Source organism: Scleropages formosus, chromosome 3, assembly GCF_900964775.1.
Source record: "Scleropages formosus chromosome 3, fSclFor1.1, whole genome shotgun sequence".
Lineage (NCBI taxonomy): Eukaryota > Metazoa > Chordata > Actinopteri > Osteoglossiformes > Osteoglossidae > Scleropages > Scleropages formosus.
Genome location: NC_041808.1, coordinates 8,221,058 through 8,241,820, shown reverse-complemented (window position 1 = coordinate 8,241,820; position 20,763 = coordinate 8,221,058). Strand labels below are relative to the sequence as shown.

General features: G+C 41.4%; 2 protein-coding genes across 4 annotated transcripts in view; both read left to right on the top strand.

The window, feature by feature from the left end:
* Positions 1-327: 327 nt before the first annotated feature.
* Positions 328-6,433, top strand: LOC108923786 (uncharacterized). The gene is made up of 9 exons (XM_018734743.2): positions 328-469; positions 1,056-1,177; positions 1,719-1,857; positions 2,864-2,985; positions 3,550-3,660; positions 3,782-3,888; positions 4,168-4,267; positions 4,738-4,885; positions 5,944-6,433. The coding sequence occupies exons 1-8, from the start codon at positions 373-375 to the stop codon at positions 4,852-4,854; spliced, it is 915 nt and encodes a 304-aa protein (XP_018590259.1). The 5' UTR covers positions 328-372; the 3' UTR covers positions 4,855-4,885; positions 5,944-6,433.
* Positions 6,434-10,885: 4,452 nt separating this feature from the next.
* Positions 10,886-20,763, top strand: part of baz1a (bromodomain adjacent to zinc finger domain, 1A) — a 29,767-nt gene continuing 19,889 nt past the window's right edge. For 2 of the 3 annotated variants that reach the window (XM_018734814.2, XM_018734813.2), the window contains exons 1-7: positions 10,886-10,992; positions 11,346-11,494; positions 13,525-13,803; positions 18,514-18,669; positions 19,018-19,119; positions 19,736-19,823; positions 19,977-20,111. In XM_018734814.2, the coding sequence (XP_018590330.1) occupies positions 11,382-11,494; positions 13,525-13,803; positions 18,514-18,669; positions 19,018-19,119; positions 19,736-19,823; positions 19,977-20,111 (873 nt within the window). In that variant the 5' untranslated portion in view covers positions 10,886-10,992; positions 11,346-11,381. The remainder of the gene's footprint in view (positions 10,993-11,345; positions 11,495-13,524; positions 13,804-18,513; positions 18,670-19,017; positions 19,120-19,735; positions 19,824-19,976; positions 20,112-20,763) is intronic. The other variant, XM_018734815.2, reaches the window with a different exon arrangement.

The window sequence follows — 20,763 nt, the reverse complement described above, 5'->3', positions numbered from 1 at the left end:
TAACGAGAAGGTTGTAACAAATCAGCCTCCGGTAAGACAAAAAAAGACTTCCGTCGCTTACGTCACTTATTCTGATTCCCTTGGATTTGAAGGTGGCGCTGTATTAATTATAAAAGTGTTTTTCTTAATATTGACTCGTTATTGTCCTCCAGTGTTAACCTGCTGCACACAGCGTCTGTTAATCTGATTGCACTTCATTTTATTGCTCATAGTTAGTTCAATTTATCACAACTGCAGACAAATTTTAGAACGTAATCACAATTTACACGATCCACCTTAAAGGCGAGCGCTGTGTAGATTTCAATGAAATGACAGAACAGCGTGGCTATTGAGGCCAAGTAGCGGCTCCCTTGTGGCACAGCGGCTGCGCAAATGAATTTTTCAGCTGCAAAAAATGAAATTATGCAGCTGTTATCGCGAGTAGATATCGGGGCGATTTCAAAAGTGATACAATGGATGAAAACCTCAGGTAATACTGTCCATTACGCTGACTACAGTGTGTACAATAATGAATAAAAGTAAATAGGCGACAAAGTAAGTTTTTTATAATCAGGGTGGTTAAATTAAAGTCTTGACTGTATAATAATTTTGAGTCCCCCTCCGCCCCCCCAGTTTGTTGAAAAGGCATGATGATCTGTACTGTTGGAGCAGTGTTCAAAGTAGTATATTTTTTATATTTATTTATTTATTTATTTATTTATTTATTTTATTTATTTTATTTTTTTTCCCACAAGCAGGGACCATCTGTCTGAATAAATTCCTTGGAAAAACTTGTATTAAATTTGTAGTTGAAGTTAAAATGTGATTGCACGCATGAACAATGTTACTTTTCATCAGTGAAGATGCACAATGTGACTTTTGGACTGAAATCCATTAATAATGGAGTGATTATTGCTGCTATGAGCCTCATTGCTTTTGAAGGCCAAATAAATTGATGGGTTGTAGTCACTGTGGGTGTCTAACAGCAACAGTGGGTTTTCATTTAAAAAAAAAAAAAAATTTAGAAAAACTTTTTAGCATTACTTTTTAATAAGTGCCCAGCAATATTCTTTCAGGTGAACTGGATGACTACTTCAGTGACAATGATAAAGTTACCCTCCAAAGTATTGCAGAGGATCTCAGGGCTTGTCTGCCGGTGGAAGCCACGTTCTCCTCGGAGTCTTTCGCCATCCAGAAGGTACCGTAGGCTCTGGTTTTCGACTATTTTTAAACCTGTTCATGTGACTCCATGAATTGCTTAGCCTTAGTGCTGAATTAGGAACGGCACTTGTGTGCATGAACTCCTGCTCCTGCAAAGTCTGTTGGGTTTAGCAGAAGAAGGAAAAATGGCTGTTCTTCTGATAGCTTAAAAAAAGGGGGCATTATATATAGCTAATGATTCATTCCCAGGAGAACACTTTTTTTTTGTGAAGAGGCAGCTAGTGGTGTAGCGGTTGAACCTGCGACCTTTGGGTCCGAAGGCAACAGCTCCAACTCTCACCTTCAGCTGTAGTGCCCTTGAGCAAGATAACTACCCTAAAATTGCTCCACTAGAATTACCCAGCTGTATAAATGGGTAAATTTCAAGTAGCTTAAAATTCCAAGTTGCTTTGGAGGAAAGCATCAGATTAATGTCTAAATGAAGACCCTGAAAGTTTTGAGGGAACCTTAAGTGCTATAATTTTTTTGCATTCTTTCTTTATTAGAATATATTAACATTAAGAAATTCAACTTTCCAGGCACAACAAAACCCCAAGCCGCTGGTCCACGTAGATGCATTCTTGTATGACGAGGACATAGTGGACGCCCTCTGCGAGGAAGGCAAGATGAGCCGGTACTACTGCCTCCAATGTGGGTCCCACAGAACGGCCCCTCTTGGTCAGTTCACTGATGATGGTCAGAAATGTAGAGCTCTGCCAAGCTAACTCAAACAAGAAATGACTATTCATTTACATGAGTTCATAGTAGTCATAAAAATGTTTTTACTACTTTAAATTTGTAAACTTAAGGCAAGTTTTTTTTTTTTTTTTAAATCAAATTTTAGCATGCTAAATCAGTTTCAAAATCATGATTTTTCTGCTGTAGGTGTAGATCCCCCTCTTCACATATCATAGGGTCTCTGAAGACAAACTACAGGCATCCCTTGATTTACAAACTATGTAAAATTTTGGTATAATGGCTCTTTGCTTTTAATGACTAATTGTTGATTTAGGGAACAAAAAATCTGTATAATGAAATTTATTGTGTGTTGTGCAGTCCAGATCTCTCTGACTGACGTATTGGGAATGTGAAAGTGCTGCTTTGAGTGGACAGCAGAGCAGTTAGCAGGAAACATTTAGTTGGCGGTTTTTCGGGTTATGCATATGCTTTTTAGTAACTGTGCACAGTTTTATAAACTTACTCATAATAAACATGACATCCTCAGTGCACTTCTGCTTGGTTTATGCTCATCCTGTGGAGAACTGATCAGTCAAAAGTTCAGTTGTGTGTCCTAAATGTGTTTTTATATTGTACTGATATCATTGGTTGATAGGTGTTTTCTAGCAATATGTGGGGTATCTGGATGGGCTGACAATGCTTTATTTTTCCTCATTTGAAGTAATAGGAGATGGTCATTCTTTATCTGAAATGCCAATGGCCACACCATTTTCAGGAACAGACTAAATCTGTAAATCAAAGGATGCCTATACTCTGAAATAAGTAATTGTTCATGTTAAGCTTTCACCACTGCAGCAGTAATGAGTCTGGAAGGTTTGCAAAAAGTGTTCTCCTTTTTAAGTGATTTCTAGAAAAATTCCACCATAAATGCTCAAGAACAGAACAATATTAACAAAATATGTTAATATTCGTAGTTGAGTTAATCGTCACTTTCCTCTGTGGCCAGAGTTCATCTCCCACTCTTTTTCCACCATGGAGCTCCAGTACATCTTCAGGCATGTTCTCCCAGACCTAAGTGGCCAGCTGGTGGTGGACGTTGGCTCACGGTTGGGCGCTGTGCTATATGGGGTACGAATAAACCAGTCAAAATACAGTGAATCTCTTTACATCCATTTTTTTTTAAAAAAAATGAATCCTGTGATATATTTAGTACAGACTTGGAGAGAATCATAATGGTGGAAAGCTGACTTTTGTGCATGGTAGTGTAAAGACTAGAGCATTCAATACAAAGGCTAAGTGATCAGCTCAGAAATAAGTCTTTTTGCTATTGCATCATGGAGACACCAGGTACATTAGCAGTATGCTTAAATATATGAAAGGGTACACATCTTTGCTTCCAAAAGCAAACCCTCGGGGGGGGCAAGTGCCCTCTAGTAGAGTTTGACTTGTGGTTTTTGTAGGAAGGAAGGGTAGAGAAGTGGTCTACAACTGCTTTCTGTGCATGACTGAGCTCAAACTCAGGGAAAACAGGCAAGCTTCATACAGCTTGAACCTAACTTAGCTGCAAATAGTTGATGATATTAATACGAATATGATTTACTACCCAAAAAGGTGTAGCTGAGATTCAAGGAGATCATGCTTTATGGATGTTTCAGTCAAAAACATTGTCTGTGAGGTGTAATTGTTTACTAGGGGTACCTCTATAGCTCAGCAGCTAAGCTTGTCGGAGTGGAGATCAGTGCTGAGTTCATTGGCCTTCAGAAGATGATCGTAGAAAAGTATGGATTTGCTGACCGAATTGAGGTAAGATTTCTTTCCATTCTCAGTGTATTTCTTTCCCTTTATTGTCAGAGCTGGAAGGTACATGTTTGGTGTTATCACTAACAATCACTGCATATTCCAGCTCTGTTTCTTTTTCCCTCAGATCATACATGCAGACATCTGCTCTCAAGTAACCCTCCTTCAGAATGCTGATGTTGTTATTATGAATAATGTGTTTGAGTATTTCCTTGAACTCGATGCCCAAATAAGGTAACGGGAAAGTAATACACATGGAATCCCTTCCTTGGGTTCTGTCAATAACATAAGTTTTTACTTTTGTTTGGAAAATGGGATCGGTACGATCAAAAGCAGAGGCATCATGTTTACTGGTAAGACTGGTGGCAGGACTTGACTAAAGTGCACGCTGAGGGTGGAATCTCAACTGATACAGAAATAAACCACTATAACTGCAAGTTAGAAATGTTTGGAGAATTGATATTGAAACTGATTAAAAAATGACCGCTCTTTAACAGTCTCCCTTTAACCTAGGGCATGGCAGTGTATCAGATGGAATGTCAGAAAAAAAGGTTCACTACTGGTTACTGTGCCTAGTATTACAGAGGCTCTTTCTCCACTACAAGGGAAAAATGTAAGTGTAATTATTTTTTTTGTCTATTAAGGTAGTTGTTACTGTAATATCAATATAATCTCAGAACATCCTGTTTGGGGGGGGGGACATTTAACAGTTAAATATTATGGCTAGGTCCTTTTGGCAGATGGCGCAAAGGCAGTTAGAATCACCAAGTATATTTTAATGACGAATAGTTATTTTGCTAATAAAATTCCTTAATTATTTCGGTCCTGAAAAAGCCACATTATCTACTTGAGAAAGAACAGAAGTTTCCAAAGTTAGTTTCTTCCACAGCTGTAATTACTTTGATTTTTCTGCACTTATACAGATGTGTGGTCCATAAAGCTAGGCTTGCCCAGTACCAGTTAGGTACATAATACTAATAAGGGGGCGATGGAACATAAATTAGTCTGATCAAGTGAAAGTTTTTGAATCTCAAAGTACTTCAGTGGATTAATTTGGCTACTGGACTATGTTGATCTTCACAGGGAAGTATTGACATAGATGAGTGGGTGGAAGAGCTGCCACTTAACTACAATGTGTACCTGGGAAAAGACAGTGACCCAGAGGGCCTTGAACAGATTCACCTCTATCGAGTCCTCTGACCAGGGACACGGCAGAATCACGCTGTACAATGTAAGCTGGGTACTCCGAAAAGTGGTATGTGTTTTTTTTTTTTTTTTAAAAGATGAGGAATTGGATTTATTAAGAGCAAATTATAAATCATGTGTCAGCAGTGTGAAATACACAGCTGCATTTTGGTGCTCTGTGGCAGATGATCTATACTCTTGTGTGGTTGCTGGGCCACTTCAAGCAGCATTTAGATGGTGTGTGGGGTTTTTTTTTTTTTTTTTCATCACATTTTAGTCTGTCAACTGGAGATTCTGTAACCAGTTAATTGATATTTTTCATGTCTGACATATCAGCAGAAGTAGTGGGGTAGCTCACCCTAAACTAGTCCTACCTCATACCTTGATACTGTTAGTCATGTCAAGTACATATTTTTGTTGTGAAAATCAATGCTATAGTTTCTCATCCCTGACATACAGCATTGTTTGTACTAATGTAAATGTACCTCAAATATTGGTCAAAATGTGCTGTAAAGGCCTGAGATGCACCTAAAGATGTGTGTTACAGTAAAACCTGCATACCCCATGGAGCTCCTGGAACCAGCAAAGCCACTACTGCCCTATTCCAGTTTTCAGGAAATGCCTTTGGAGGTTACATGCCGTAATCCCAATGGCACCTTTGTTATATGTTGAAACATATTAAAAGCAAAAGCATGTGCAACTCTTCACGTTCTCCAGCCTTGAAATATTTGGAATTTATAGCATGGTTCCAAAGCAATAGTATATCTTAGTACAGTGACCTCCTTTCCCTGAACATGTTCTGTAACGGCTAGAGACAAAACATCTTTATCAACATAATGCCAGTTGATAGAAATATTGATTACACATGAAAATATTAAATATACAGGTATATCTTTAAGCTGAAGCTTTAATTGAATAGACATTTTAATCATACAGTGCAGAAATTATCACTGCTCAGTAAATAATTAAAATCAAATGTAATTTGGGACTGGTTTATGAAACATTTCTTCATGATCTGCCAACTTTCAAGGTTTAGGTATTTCTCAGGAAATGAAATCTATAGGCTCACCATAAATCATTACTTTTTCTGTAAATATTTCCTAGTTTACACTCCCACATGGCACTAGTGTACTGAAGCTCTCTGGACAGGGCACCACTTGCCTGGAACTGATAGCTGCCGCCTGCAACCACTGTTCTGTCGCCAGGAGCCACCAGCAGCCAACCTTGAACAACAGGATCAACCAGGAGCCTTGTTTCTGGCCTTGGCTTCCATGGACTGTTGAGCTGCTTCACTTTTGTACTACACCTATGCACCCAGATCCCAGATGCACCCACAGCAGAATGCCCAGGAGGGGTGGGCAGCCACTGGTACTTGGCCCCCCAGAGGTTTATTTTTCTCCTTGTCTTTGTGGCGAGAATTTTTTTTGTTTTCCTCTCCTCAGCTGCCAGTTGGTTTATTCTAATAGCTAACTGTAATTGCTGCCCTTCTCTATTGTATCATTCCCTAGAATTTTTTTTAGTGCTGTGTCACCCTGGTTAAAAAGCATTCTCCAAAAATAATTTAAATTGAGTTGAATTGAATTCTTACTTTGACCCAGCCCTTCACATGTCAGCTATTCTGTCATTATTAAACTTATTGTTCCTCTGCGGGGTGCTGTGTTATTTTTCCATGAAAGCTGGAAATGATCCCCTTAGTCTCAGACAGTAGAACACAGACAGCTCTAAACTAAAAACTCTGAAATTTTAAACAAATGATATTAAGGGGCGGGGGTGCGGTGGCGCAGTGGGTTGGACCACGGTCCTGCTTTCCGGTGGGTCTGGGGTTCGAGTCCCGCTTGGGGTGCCTTGCGACGGACTGGCGTCCCGTCCTGGGTGTGTCCCCTCCCCCTCCGGCCTTACGCCCTGTGTTACTAGGTAGGCTCCAGTTCCCCGCGACCCCGTATGGGACAAGCGGTTCTGAAAATGTGTGTGTGTGTGTGTATGATATTAAGGGTGCATAAAATAAAATTATAAACTCCTGAAAGAGTTTTTTCTTGTACCCTGTTGCTTTTCTCAGCTGTAAAAACTGCTTCACAAATTTGTCACTAATATCTTCAGAAAATAACCTCCCACCATTATGTCTTGTTGCTTGTGTTGCAAGGTCAGATTTTCTGTTTTTATATATGGTGGCGCAGCAGGTTTGACCAGGTCCTGCTCTCTGGTGGGTCTGGAGTTCGAGCCCTGCTTGGGGTGCCTTGTAACAGAGTGGCGTACCATCGTGGCTGTGTCCCCTCCCCCTCCAGCCTTGTGCCCTGTGTTGCCGGGTTAGGCTCCGGTTCGCCGTGACCCCGCTCAGGACAAGCGGTTTCAGACTCTGTGTGTGTGTGTGTGTGTGTGTGTGTGTATGTAGAGCTGTATATTTTAGTCACATATGAAGTTTTGCTTCTCCTCTGCTGCGTACCTGTGTGCTTCCTCCTTACCATTCTACACTTCCTCTTTAGTCATAAATATTAGACCCGGGCGTGCCTGGCAGACGTCAGGGGCCAGTGCGGGGTGGGGCGGGATTAATTGTTAGGAAGTTATTTTGCATTTGGGGAACACCCAGAGACCAAATGTGTTGCATTCGGCCATTTTCTCTTAATTAGGGGAAGTTGGCTTTCTTTTCTAAATATTTGTGTTACATGCTCAGTTTAAACCACCTAGCAAAGACTAAGTATTCATAACATGTTATACATAATGCTTTAATAAAGGAAAGTATAATCCACTAGAACAAGACTGGACCCCTACTGGCGGACGAGGCCTCCTCTCCCCGGAGGGAATTACTGCCTAGTTACAAAACCACTGATAACATAGACAAAACACAAGTTTCACATCTAGAAAAATTAGGATTTAAAGCCAAAGGAGTGATATAAAGAAAATGAACACATTATTACATTTAGCTGACACTTTTCTCCAAAGCAACTTACAATGTTGAGCTCACACACACCATCTGAGGCTGCTTGTCCCATACAGGGTCATGGGGAGCCAGAGCCTAGCCTGGTGGCACATGGCATGGGGCTGGAGGGGGAGGGGACACACCCAGGGTGGGACACCAGTCCATCACAGGGCCCCCCAAGCAGGACTTGAACCCCAGACCCACTGGAGAGCAAGACCCAGTCAAGCCCACTGTGCACCCCCCCTCAAGGTTGAGCCACTTATATTTATTTTCTCATTTATACAGCTGGATAATTTTACTGGAGCAATTATGGGTAAATACCTTGCTCATGGATACTATAATCAGGGGACAGTTGGTAGCATAGTAGTCAGAGCTGCTGCCTTTGGACTCAAAGGTTGCAGGCTCAATCCCCCCCCCCCGAATGTAGTACCCCTGAGTAAGGTATTTACCCTTTAAAAAAGTTGCTCTAGTCACATTACCCAGCTGTATAAATGGGCAAATAATTGTAAGTACCTTACCATTGTAAGTTGCTTTGGAGAAAAGCATCAGCTAAATGAATAAATGCAAATATAATCAGAGGTGTGATTCAAACCTGTGGCCTTTGAGTTTAAAGGCAGCAGCTCTAAGCAGTATGCTACCAACTCTTCCATTAAACAAAACAAATTATTACTATCAAGTAATCAACTCATTACAGTAGTTTCCAGATGTGATAAAGGTAAACATGATGATATTTAATATACTGACTAAATCGCTCACTGAATATAATTAGTACAAAGAAACTCCATTAATTTATACAAATCTACATTTCAGCTGTAACTTCAGCTACACATAAAACAAAATTGAAATGACAATTTCCAGTGTAAACCAGTTAAAGCATGCTAACTTCTTAAAATAAAACTATTTCAAAATATACCTTGTTATTTGTTGGCTGATTTTTTAAAATTCAGAAAATTTTGTTGTACTTGGCAGTCTTTTACACTGGGAAGATGTTAAAAGATATCTGGGGATCCCAAACGGAGTGTCATTATGGTCTCCCCCCAAAACTTTGTCTAAGGGCTGTTGGATTTACTATATCATATTTATTTCCAAATCCGTAGCAACTATCTAAGAAATAATTTCGGTTTACCCAAAATGGACTTCAGTAAATACATATTTTTTTGCAGAACTAAAAAGAGAATAAAGTAAGGAGCTAGTTAAATAAGGGGGTGTGGTGGCGCAGTGGGTTGGACTGGGTCCTGCTCTCCAGTGGGTCTGGGGTTCAAGTCCCTCTTGGTGTGTCTTGTGACAGACTGGTGTCCTGTCCTGGGTGTGTCCCCTCCCCCTCCAGCTCTTTGCCCTGTGTTGCCGGGTTAGGCTTCAGCTCCCTGGGACCCTGTATGGGACAAGCGGTTTCAGATTGTGTGTGTGTGAGAGTGAAATAAAGTTGGAAAAACAGCTGATGGAACAATTCCAGGGGTCTGATCTCTGTGTTACACACTGTTTTATCCACTATTGATGCTGATTCTTATAATGCATTGAGGGCGACATGGGGGCATGACCTTGACTTGTCATTTAGTGAAGATGAATAGTTACCCATATATGTTTAAGTGTTCTAATGCATCAAACTTACATTTAAGTTATTCATTTAGCTGATGCTTTTCTCCAAAGTAACTTACAATGTTACAACTATTTACCTATTTACACAGCTGAGTAATTTTTCACTGGAGCAGTTTAGAGTAAGGACCTTACTCAAGGGTACTGCAGTCGGAGGTGACATTCAAACCTGCAGCCTTCGGGTGCAAGAGTGCCAATGCCTGGGGCTCGAACCACTATTCTCCCAGCCACCCCCCTCAACACTTGCTGGAGTAAAGGATGTAATGAAGATCTGTTAAAAAGATGGGCAGGTATGGATGTGTGGTGCAGGAGGTTGTAGGCACCTACTCTAGTAGAGCAGGATTTGGACTGAGCAGAGTAGAGTAGTAGAGATGGAGGACCTGACTAAGCTCGCTTACCTTTGTGATATACCTCGTAAAAAGGGTGGAACAATCAGTGACACACAAAGACAGGTGAAGCCAAGTCGGAGCGTGTCCTCAGGCTCCATGGCAACGTTCAACGCTTCTCTTCCACACCTGCGAAGCAGCGCAGGAAGTTCTCTGTTCACCGCCAGTCGCGTCGGAATCGCAACAGCGCAACTGGTACAAATACAACGAATGTACTTGTCAGTGTGTTTGGGAATTGATTTTGTTTATTACCTGATGCTCTGTTTACTGATGTTTTTGTCTGGCTGTTGTGACGTTAAGTCACTTATAAGTGCCTAGTTACTGTTATTCGAGTAAATTGACTTTTTAAAAGTGGCTTAAGAGTTTTAGGGAAAACAGCTAAAAACGGGTATCTTTGGAAATAACGACTGTGTGTTCAAAGATGTATAAAATCGATCAGTGTTCAAAAATGTATAAAATCCAAATCTGTGGATGAAGAGTGTGGTCCGGGTGCAAAATGAGTATCAGTTGTTTTTCGTTTAAATGTCTTTGTTTTTTTTTTCATGAAATAGGTTGTCCAGTCCATCGTAACCGATGGATCAGAGTAACCGACTGAGATCCAAGAATGAAAATAATCACAGATATTAATAAATACGAGGGAATAATATGAAAAAAAATCTGCGTGGTTAAATGGATAGCAAATAGGAAACATTTCTTATCTGAAAACATAGCAAGAAAGGATTAAGACAGAATTCCCTGCTCCTTTTGAAGAGATTCCACATCGACATAACTTAAGGTTAAGATGCTGTTTATTTAAATAACAAATTAATGCTTAATATAATATAAACAAAATCTAAAAATCACGTACCAATAAATTGAATAAGATAGTCTGTAATTGTACATACGGGGAGTGCGCTTTTTAAATATATATAGGAAAAACTTAGTAACTGTAGACAAAGATTTTAGTTAAGGGGAAAAAATGTTCCTCTTCGTCCGGGATTCACTCTTTTTAATTGGATCGCGAAATTCTACTTTTTCCCTTACAGCGTTCAATATGCTATAAAATTATTGGCCGTAGTATTAAGACTGGCATTTGAAAGAACCAATAGAGGAAGGAAGAGCGCCTACAGACCCCGCCCACAAACGTACTCGTCAGTGAGTGAACTAGAGCGGATCAAAACTTGACTACTGCACGCACACGGCTCGCGGGAGAAGTGGGACAGCCTCGGACTTTGTGTGTTTTTGTGAAGCGGATTACCCCCTTTCTGCGTTACACAACCGGTAAACGCTTCGTTGAAGTGACATCTTTTTGTGTGGATACGATGTCGGTTTTAACGGTCGCGCCAGGTTTAAAAGCGGTGCCGAAACGCAGCGTGTGACACGCTGACCACATTGTAACGCGTGGAGGGCTGAGCGTCACTATTGTGTGTGTGACCGGGACCGGGAAGCGCAGCGCGGCGCGTGTCATAAACAAAGACTGCGTTTCCTCTCGAGATTTCTACACAATTATCACTTTCATTCTCGACTTGGTACACGTCGCCAGACGCATAACCGCGCGCGCGAGCGTGCCGACTGACAGTATTTGTTCGCGGGCGCCGGTTTTCTCACTTTGTTTTCCCTCCTTTTCGGAAAAGTGCCGTGCCGAGGAGCCGAGGAGGAAGACAAGAAAGATGCCGCTCCTCCACAGAAAGCCCTTCGTCAGACAGAAACCGCCGCTCGACCTCAAGCCCGACGAAGAAGTTTTCCTGTGTAAAGTCACACACGAGATCTTCAGGACATACGAGTGAGCCCCAGCGCCTCGAAGCTGTGTGTGTGCGCGGCGAAGAGCCGCTTCCGTCGCCGCCGCTCCGGCGGACGGTTGTGTGAATAATAAAGCTGACGAGTCGAAGTTGGTGTCGCTGTGCCGCCGCGCGAGCTCAGCTGACAGTCACAGCGGGACACTTCTTTGCCCATCTGAGTTCAGTTGGAAAAATAGCGCCTTTGCTTTGCTGCACTTTCTGCGGATGTGTGTTAGTCGCTCGAGTAACTCACTAACTGGTGTGTGGTGTTCTTCCCACGGTGAATAAGTGTAGGACAAGCGCCGTGTGGTTAGCTCGTGAGCTCTCGTTAGCTGCGCCGGTTAGCCGGAGGGCGGTGGGGCAGGTGCAGATCGGCTCTTCTAACCCTCCCTCAGTCAGTTCCCCAAATCGAAGGACTCGCAGTGAACCGCGAGCCTCGCCGTGTCTCTCTGCGCTCCGCAGCGCGCCTAGCGTTACCCCGCCGCGCGAGGTTCCGGGACTCCGCGCTGTTGTGTCTGTCTGTGTATGTGTCAGGAGAGAGGCGCTCGGAAGTTGGCGCGTGTCTGCGCGTCCGGGGGAGAAACGTGCTCGCGGTTGTGTCGCGCGCGCGAGTGCCGTTCGGCGCGCACAGCCCTCATGTACGTACACACACACACACACACACACACACTCGTGTGAGTATTCATTTGAGTATTAACACACATATGAGTTGCTGTCCCGGCAGGCTTGTACTCGGGTCGCGGTGAAGGAAGAGATACGTTCACAATGATTCAGGGTCAGAAGGTGAAACGGGTATGGCTGTGGGGGCAGAAAGGCGCGCACACACGTACTTTAGGTTTTGTTTCACAACGAAACGAGAGCATCTTCGTAAAACTCCATCGATACCCGTCTGTTAACGTCGAGCAGCATATAGATTATTCACGCAGTAAAGTCAAACATGAGCTCACGCAAAGAGGATCGGCACGATCGCTATGCATTGTGGGAGTGGCGAGTGTCAGAGGCCAGAAGTGTGGTGCTACACATCATCAGTGTGTTTTCACAGATCGCAATTAGTGCAAACTTACATATTTTTAGAAATACATACCTGAACAATACATATACCAAAACAAAACTTTGCACCCTGGACTTTACACCAGTTCTCTCGTCGTTTTCCATAAAAGTAATGCCCTGATGCATTCCAATTAGGGCATTACTCTATGGAAAACGACGAGAGAACTGGTGTAAAGTCAAGGATCTTGGTCTTCATTTACATTTATTCATTTGGCAGATGCTTTTCTCTAAAGCGGCGTACATGTCTGAGAAAATACAAAGTGTACATTACGTTAGCGGGAAAAGACACTTGGATGCAGACGTGTGATTCTTAAGTACATTTAGTTTCTTTCCACCGTATGAACCAATGTTTATCACACGAATATCGGCATAAAACTTTATCTGAATATCGACGATTGAATATCAACGATTCCTTCCTAGTAATTTTTCTGTATACATATACAGTATATACATGTTACATTACATGAGTAGTTGCGTGAAGGTTTCTCTATTGTTTAACAGACTGGTTGTTTCTCTTGAGGTTTTCACTTGTACTACCTTTAGCCAGCTATAGCAATATAACTGTCATTAAATTCTAGCATTCATATTTTTTGTGCAACCATGGTCAAGTGCAAAAAATCTATAGGTTTTATTAAATTTTTAAAAAAAAATTATTGTAGATTCTACTTGATGTGTAAATGTCCTGATGGTAAGGAGCTGGCACTGAAATCTTTTTCAGCCAAGATCACAGTTCTGAGGTGGTCTGAGAAGGAAAGGTCTTCTGTTTTTATGCCGAGTGGTGTATAAATACCAACTCGATGCTCCTTATAACAGACAGATTTCTATTGAATCAAAATGCTGTTACTGCTATCCAAAGTCACCTCTGTGCATGTGCTCAGGTGTCTCAATTTTGTACTTAGTGTCCTTTAAAAAACACTGTTAAATATGACCTGGACAGGTTTGGTTTCTGCTGGTTTTCCTAACTGAACAATTATTCCTCTCACAGTGAGTTCTTTGAGAGGACCATCCTATGCAACAGCCTGGTGTGGAGCTGTGCTGTGACAGGCAAGCCAGGCCTAACGTACCAGGAGGCCCTGGAGAGTGAGAAGCGAGCCCGCCAGAGCCTGCAGAGCTTCCCCTCAGCCCTGGTGGTCCCACTGCTGCACCTGGCCTCACTCACACACCGCACACGCTTGCAAGAAATCTGTGATGATGTCTACTCCTACGTAAAGGACCGCTTCTTTGCTGGGGAGACGGTTGATGTGGTGACCCACTCCGGAGTGAGGTGAGGTGGCAAGTAGAGGGATAGCAGTTCCTTCACATATATACAGTGACTAACTCTGTTGTTTAGTAGTTCAGTTTTCCCCTTTTTTTAATCAGTCACTTGTTAATTGTAGAGTCAGGGTGGTCCAGAGCCTATCCTGGAAGCATAAAACACAAGGCAGGGTATGCTCAGGGCAGTCACACACACACACACACACACAATGGGAAATTTAGAATCTGCAGTTCAGTTACTTGTCTTGGGACTGTGACAGGAAGCTCATGCAAACATGGGGAAAATCCAGACTGTATAGACTGAGCTGGATTTGAACTTGTCCATATGCACAGCCCATGCGCTGTGAGACATCTGTGTTAACGAGAATAATAATGATGATGGGGTTTTTTTTATTCAAAGCTTTTTAAAATGTTTTACATATTTAGTGTGGATCTATATATAAACTGGCAATGTTCATGTTATGTCTGTGCCTTTTCTGCCATACCGTTTGCTGCCTTCAAACTGATAAATAAAATATGACAAGGCAGCTGTGGTGGGTAGTGATAAGATTCCTCTGTTGCTCACTTGGTAACCAGAGTATTCTGAAGTCCAATCTTATGTGACGCTAGTACCCCCATGTAAAATATAAATGCGACGTTCTCGCTAAATGGTGGTCCGGAAATTAATGGGGTATTAGTTTGGTATAGATGAAACTGAAAGATACCTCCAGTATGATGCCTGTTTTGAATCTGAATCTGGTTTGAGCTTCAGGATTGACATGGCAGCTCCATAGTAAGAGGCACTGTTTGCAAATAGTACTGCATCACCACAGAGGGAAACTCCTGAAGGTAACTGTCAGTTTGTAGCATCGGTATGCAATACACATGGACTCAGGAAGTTAGTTGCATCACCTCAGCTGGCAACTCAGAAGTGAACTAAGTCGGTATTCTCTAGTTGTTTATCCTGAAAATGAGTGAATTTAACTGGTGTGAAAAGGAAATGATTTAACTTCTAAATATTTGTGTTAAGAAATCTGTATTCAAATTTTTTGGGATGCTAGGGAATCCAGTATTGCACAGAGACCCTGATATTATTAAAATTCATGAAATGGTTAACAGGCAGTTTGTAAGGAAATGTCAGCAAAAGTATTTTGCAGTGCTTTCATAAAAGCTATATGAATGGGGTTATTGGATTAAATACCTGAGAAAGCTGCTGTCGGCGATGGCAATGGGACAAATATTCAAGGTTTTTTTTTATTTCAGTGTGAGTTGATCTGTGAAAGGCCCAAACAGAAAAACTTCATCAAAGGTCTGTGTGTGTGGGGGGGGTTAGAAATTAAAATTTAAAAATTGATTACGTTTGGTGATGTTAAGATTACTTCAGTTCCTTGGAAAATTGCATATTTGTTCTGTTGACAGAATTTGTGCTTTAAATGTAGTGAGGTATTTAAAATGATTTAATATGCCCTTATACATTATTTGACTTATATTTTTATCCATCCTTAGAAGAGGCTTTCAAGCTTACTTTTTTGCGCAGATATGTCATGATTGATCCAAAATGTCGAATTACCTACTTTGTCATGTTGACATTACTTAAGAGTAGTGTTTAGCTAGTCCAAGAAGTTTTTTTTATTATTTTTTTCTTTTAACTGGATAATTTTAACTCTGTGTAACCCCAGATATTGCAGATCAGTTTTTAGAGTGAAAGTTGGCTAGTTGTGTTTTGATGTGAATGAGGTGGAAAATGGCCCAAGCCCAATAGAATGGAGACCCAGGAGTGCTGCAGTAGGCTTTAGTGTCCTCGCTGCCTGAATTCTCTCTTTATATAGAACTTATATAGTGATATTTATATACAGTCCCCAGCGGTCTGCCATGAAACACAGCTCCAGAAATTTTTTTCTTCATGAAAACGTATGTTTTTCCAGCTAGAGAACTCATTTGCGTGGGAGGGAGAAGAGAAAGAGATGAGTATTGGCCTTTAGGTAGACACCGGTGTTTGGAGATAATAATCGGCGAGTCCTATGTGAGCCGTACAATGCTGTAGAAATGCATAAATAATGTGGAGCCAAGGCAAACATCTGCTGATTCGGAGGTCCCTGACTAGAAGCTGTATTACACGTCACAGCTTGAGCAGCAGAGGCAGCCAGACATGAAGTAACATGGCTCCACAGCAGGGGAGATGGGAGGCCATGTGGGCTGGGGGTGGTGTTCTAGGAAAACAATTGACTTTGTGTGGCTCCCTGAGCTGTACCCAGCATGCACTGGCACAATACCCCCCCGTGACGATCACAGTATGTGATTGAGCCCTCTAAACAGGACCAGGAAAGTCTAGCCTGGTTTCCTTCCCTAATACCCAAGGGATTGGTCATTGCTCATGACCTTCTGTAATGGGCAAGTCCAGTTGGTTAAATCTGGGCTTTTCTCAGCCCTGTTGTCTCTACCTCTTCCTGTTTCTTCATGTTTATATTTTCATGAGGAAGTTGGGTTGCAAAGGTTCCTCCCAAGCAAGCTTTTTCAGCTGAGTAAAAATAGAACAGAAAAATGTTACTTCAATTAATATTTTAATATACTGTATGAATGTAATATTTAATGTTGAATGTAATTAGGTATTAATCACATGCATATTCATAGCTTCAGAGCTGTGTAAAATGTAAAGAATTGCTTGTTTCAGATGGAAGAGCAATATGACACATACAATACTTCTAGCTAAGCAGTTCTTTGTATTCAATTACTTCAACATTTTTTTAATCTGAAGGGAAGTAGGTGTATGTTATGTAAATGAGGAATAGGTGATGCATGTCCATTTTTTTTGTCCCCCCCCAAAGTATGTCCCATTTCCTTTTACCTTGGGATTGTTGTTTAGCCATAAGCAATTCCAGCAATCGCGGCCATCCCGATATTCCCAGCAGCGCATGCTCCGTTGCTGTTTTGGTGGCTTCTTGTTTTTATCTTTCTTTTGTTCTGTTTTCTGTTTACTAACCCAGTACACGGTCTGGAAAGTGCTGACAGTGCGAGTAAGAACAGAACTGACAGTCAGCCAAACGATATTGAGCTCTCCCTCTTCGCAGATTTTGCTTGCTTACTGGGTCGTTCCTCCGAGCTACGCAGACATGACGTTTACCATGACAGAAAAGGAAATCTTGACCTCCACATTAAGCAGCTTACATTAGCTTGCACAATAGTTACAGAAGCTACAGTTACAGTTGTTGTACAACTTGAGGGAGTATCCCATTTCACCGTTTGCTGAGGCTGACCTCCACTTTTCCACCACCTGTTTTCCGGCTTGAGTCGTTCAATATCAGGTCCACCATTGGCTTTGGCTGCGGTACATATCCTTCCAAACTGGGTTCCACTCCCTTGGATCAGAACACGAGCTGCTGATGTGACAGTCAACGTCTTTCTTGCAGACTTCCAGTTTCCCACTTCTTACCTCAGTTGTCTTGGAAAATGGGTTCTTGAACTTTACCCTGTCGTTCTCTCCGTGTGAATGCTTCTCGTTCTGCTCGGATTGCCTAGGCTTACCCTGACTTTGTCCATTGTAGTCTAATGTTCTTTCTCCACCCAGTTTGCTTTCCTCTAAACCTTTTAAAGTCATCTTCCTTTTGGGTTTGCTTTTCGTTCCTGCTGCCACTTTCCTTCCTTTTTTGGATTCTTCTCCAAAGATGCTTCTTTTGCCTTCATACAGTTTGGATCCCACATTGCCAAGCGCTGCATTATTTATTCAGCTAACACTTTTCTCCAAAGAGACGTACAATGTTAACACTTTTATGTCTACACTTATTTACCTGGGTAATTTTACTGGAGCAATTTAGGGTAAGTACCTTGCTCAAGGGTACTACAGCCAGAGGTGAGATTTGAACCTGTGACCTTTGGGTCCAAAGGCAGCAGCTGTAACCACTATAGTGCCAGCTGTTTCCTGTTCTAATGCTCTACCAGCATTAGAATCCTCATCAAGTCTTTCTTGCATTTTTTTATATGCATTTGCCCATTTAGTCTTACTCTTCCTCCCTGGACCCTTGAACTTATTCATTGGCTTGGTTTCTAAGGTGCGGTCTCCTAGTGGAATGAAACTGGCCAGCATTCAAAGAAGAGTGATAAGTACTGCAATAACTCCTTTTGGCTGAGAACTGCCATTAGAGCGCTATGGTAGTAATGTCCGTCTCCTGTGCTGCAACTTTTTACATGAGCACTTTTTGTATGCATATGCGTTTACAAAGCTGTTGTATTAGGTACAGTGAGAACAACATAAGTCAGCTAGTGTTAAATTCTGTTTTAGGAGTAGCTTTTAATGGTACCATATAAAAATAGTGCATGTAATTCCCAAATACAATGTCAGCAGTTTTAGTATGATGTCACATTCTCAGTGACTTTGCAAGTGATACTTATTTATAGTCAAATGTTTGTTTCTGTAAAACTTGGTTTTGCCAGTTATGATTAGAGAAATTTAGGGCTTAAAGACTTTTACATTCAAAAAGAATATGAAGTCAGCATAGTGTTCACAGCCACATGTTTATAAATGTCTTTCTCTACTGGACTGTGTGTTAACAGTTTGAGTCTAATTAAGGTTTTGTCACAAACACTCCTATTAAATCATATACCAGTTGTTAAGCAGAGGGGCAGCTCTTTTCACAGCTGTATTTTGTATCATTGTTTTATACATCTTGATGTCATGTTGTATTGCGTTGGCTGATGAAAGGTGTTCATGTCTTGTAATTAGTCGTTTCCTCCCTCTACGTCACAGACAGCAGTGTCGAATCTTGGAGATACAGTCTCCATATTCCAATGGCGCAATCAACGGGCACATCAGGCACCGGATGGAGGGGGATGCCATTGTCATCAGTGACAGTGATGATGAAGGCAGCTCCGATATCAGGTCCCCCAAGTCACCTGCCAATGGGTCGGTGGCCAAACTTTTTTTTTTTTTTTTTTTTTTTTTTTACTTGTTTTATTTGTTCTTTGGTGGGTGCGGGGTTGCGGCGGGTTTGGCCTGTGCCTTGCCTGCTCTCTGGCAGGTCTGGGGTTGAAGTACTGCTTGGGGTGCCTTACGACGGACTGGTGTCCTGTCCTGGGTGTGTCCCCTCCCCCTCCGGCCTTGTGCCCTGTCTTGCCGGGTAGGCTCTGGCTTGCCGCGACCCCAGTTGGGACAGGTGGTTCTAGACTGTGTGTGTCTGTTTGTGCTTCATCAAGGAAATCTTCCAGCTGTGTTACTAGGAATCATTTGTTTTATATTTTCTTTTAAATGCAGGAAGAAGAAAGTCAGCGCTAGTCCATCTGTTTTTCTATACAAAGTGCTGCCAATTAAGACAGAAAACTGTGAACCACTGTTTGTCAGAGCTTCTCAAATCAAGTAAGAATCAGCATTTCCGCAGAAGCTTTTGTGAACCATTCCTTCAATCATTTGCTCAGTAGTTTACCCAATGTCATGGTATGTGCATGAATGTACACTTGTGATCTGAGAGAGCTTTTCTGTGCATTTTTGTGGCTGTTGCTGGTAGGTTGTTCTTTATGTGCTACTTATGCAAATTTATTTGTATTTTATTCATTGCTGCTTTTATGTGCTAGATGTACACATGTGTTTGTGTCCAACCTAAGTAATCATATGTTAAAGGAATTTTGCTTGACAAATGCAGTAAAGTTCTGTGATATTTGAAAGGGCTAAAATGAAGCTGTGTTTATATATGGAGTAGTCACTCTTCTTAGATTGTGTTCATTTTGACTTCATTACTAAGATGTCACCATTGTTCCTCAATATATTTTCATTTTTAAAGTGTGGAAATGTACATCTTGACCAGCAGACTTACATGGGAGACCTAGATAAATGAGCATATGGTTATCTTTTTGTTTTCAGAAAATTGCTAACAGGCTTTTTATCATTGTACTGTAGTACTGAAGCTGAAAAGGAGTTTGTTGTGCTTCACATTTTTCTCAACACCCACCCACCCACCCCCCAAAAAATCCTGCAGTCGAAAGAAGAATATCTTCTCGCGGGACAGGCTGAAGCTTTTTCTGAAACAGCACTGTGAGCCTCAAAATGGAACCATTAGAATCAAGGTACCGCAAAACATTTTTTGTCCTTGGGAATAAGACAGAATTAAGGTTGTTCCTGGTTTCCATGGGGTTCATGTTTTAGCCATCAGTATTCATGTTATGTAGGGTGTTATCCATTTATATTAACTTGAATCTGTATATTATGGTTTTTTCCAGGCTGAAACCATTGCAAAATACAGACTATTGGAACACAATTTCTCTTACTACTTTCCTGATGAGCCTCCAGCCTTTGCTTCCAGTTCACCCGGGAAGGTCCGAGGGCGACGTTCCAATGGCTCCTCCCCAGGAGAGGTATTTCTCTCCCCATTCTTTGACAAAATAGCTAGTGTAAATTATGATTAAATAAAGGTACATTTTCTTATAACTGCAGTTTGTGGAGGGTTTGAAAGCCACTCAATTGTACAGAGTGTGCTTTCATCTGGGTTCCTTTTGGGGTGTGTTTTGGGGTGTGTGGTGTTTTTTTTTTTTTTTTTTTTTTTTTTTTTTTTTTGTGGATTTTGAGCTAGGGTGTGAAAAAAGTTATTTAACCAATTCATGTCTGAGGGAAAGTAGCAGTGCACTGAATGGCTGGAGTGTAAAGGGAGTAAAACTTTGAGTAATTTAAATTGCATTTGATATGACTTGAAAATAATCTCAACTTACACAAAAATGTCCTGTACAGATAAAAACCCTACAGTGGAAATTACTTTTTTAAATAAGTTTTGATGATGAGAGTGCCATTGTTGACCAGCTGCAGAATGTTGATACTTTTATCATATAGCAAGGTTAAATTCTTTTTGGAAAGTGGGGATTGAGTCTAGGTGAAAAGGAAAGAAGGCAGGGAAGAAATTAATTAATTAGGAGTGGAAAGAATTAGGACAAAAAGTTGCCTGTTTTTGAGAATTATCCTGCACATCATGGACTGGTTTCCCAGTTAAAATTTCTCTTTAATTTTGACTATATA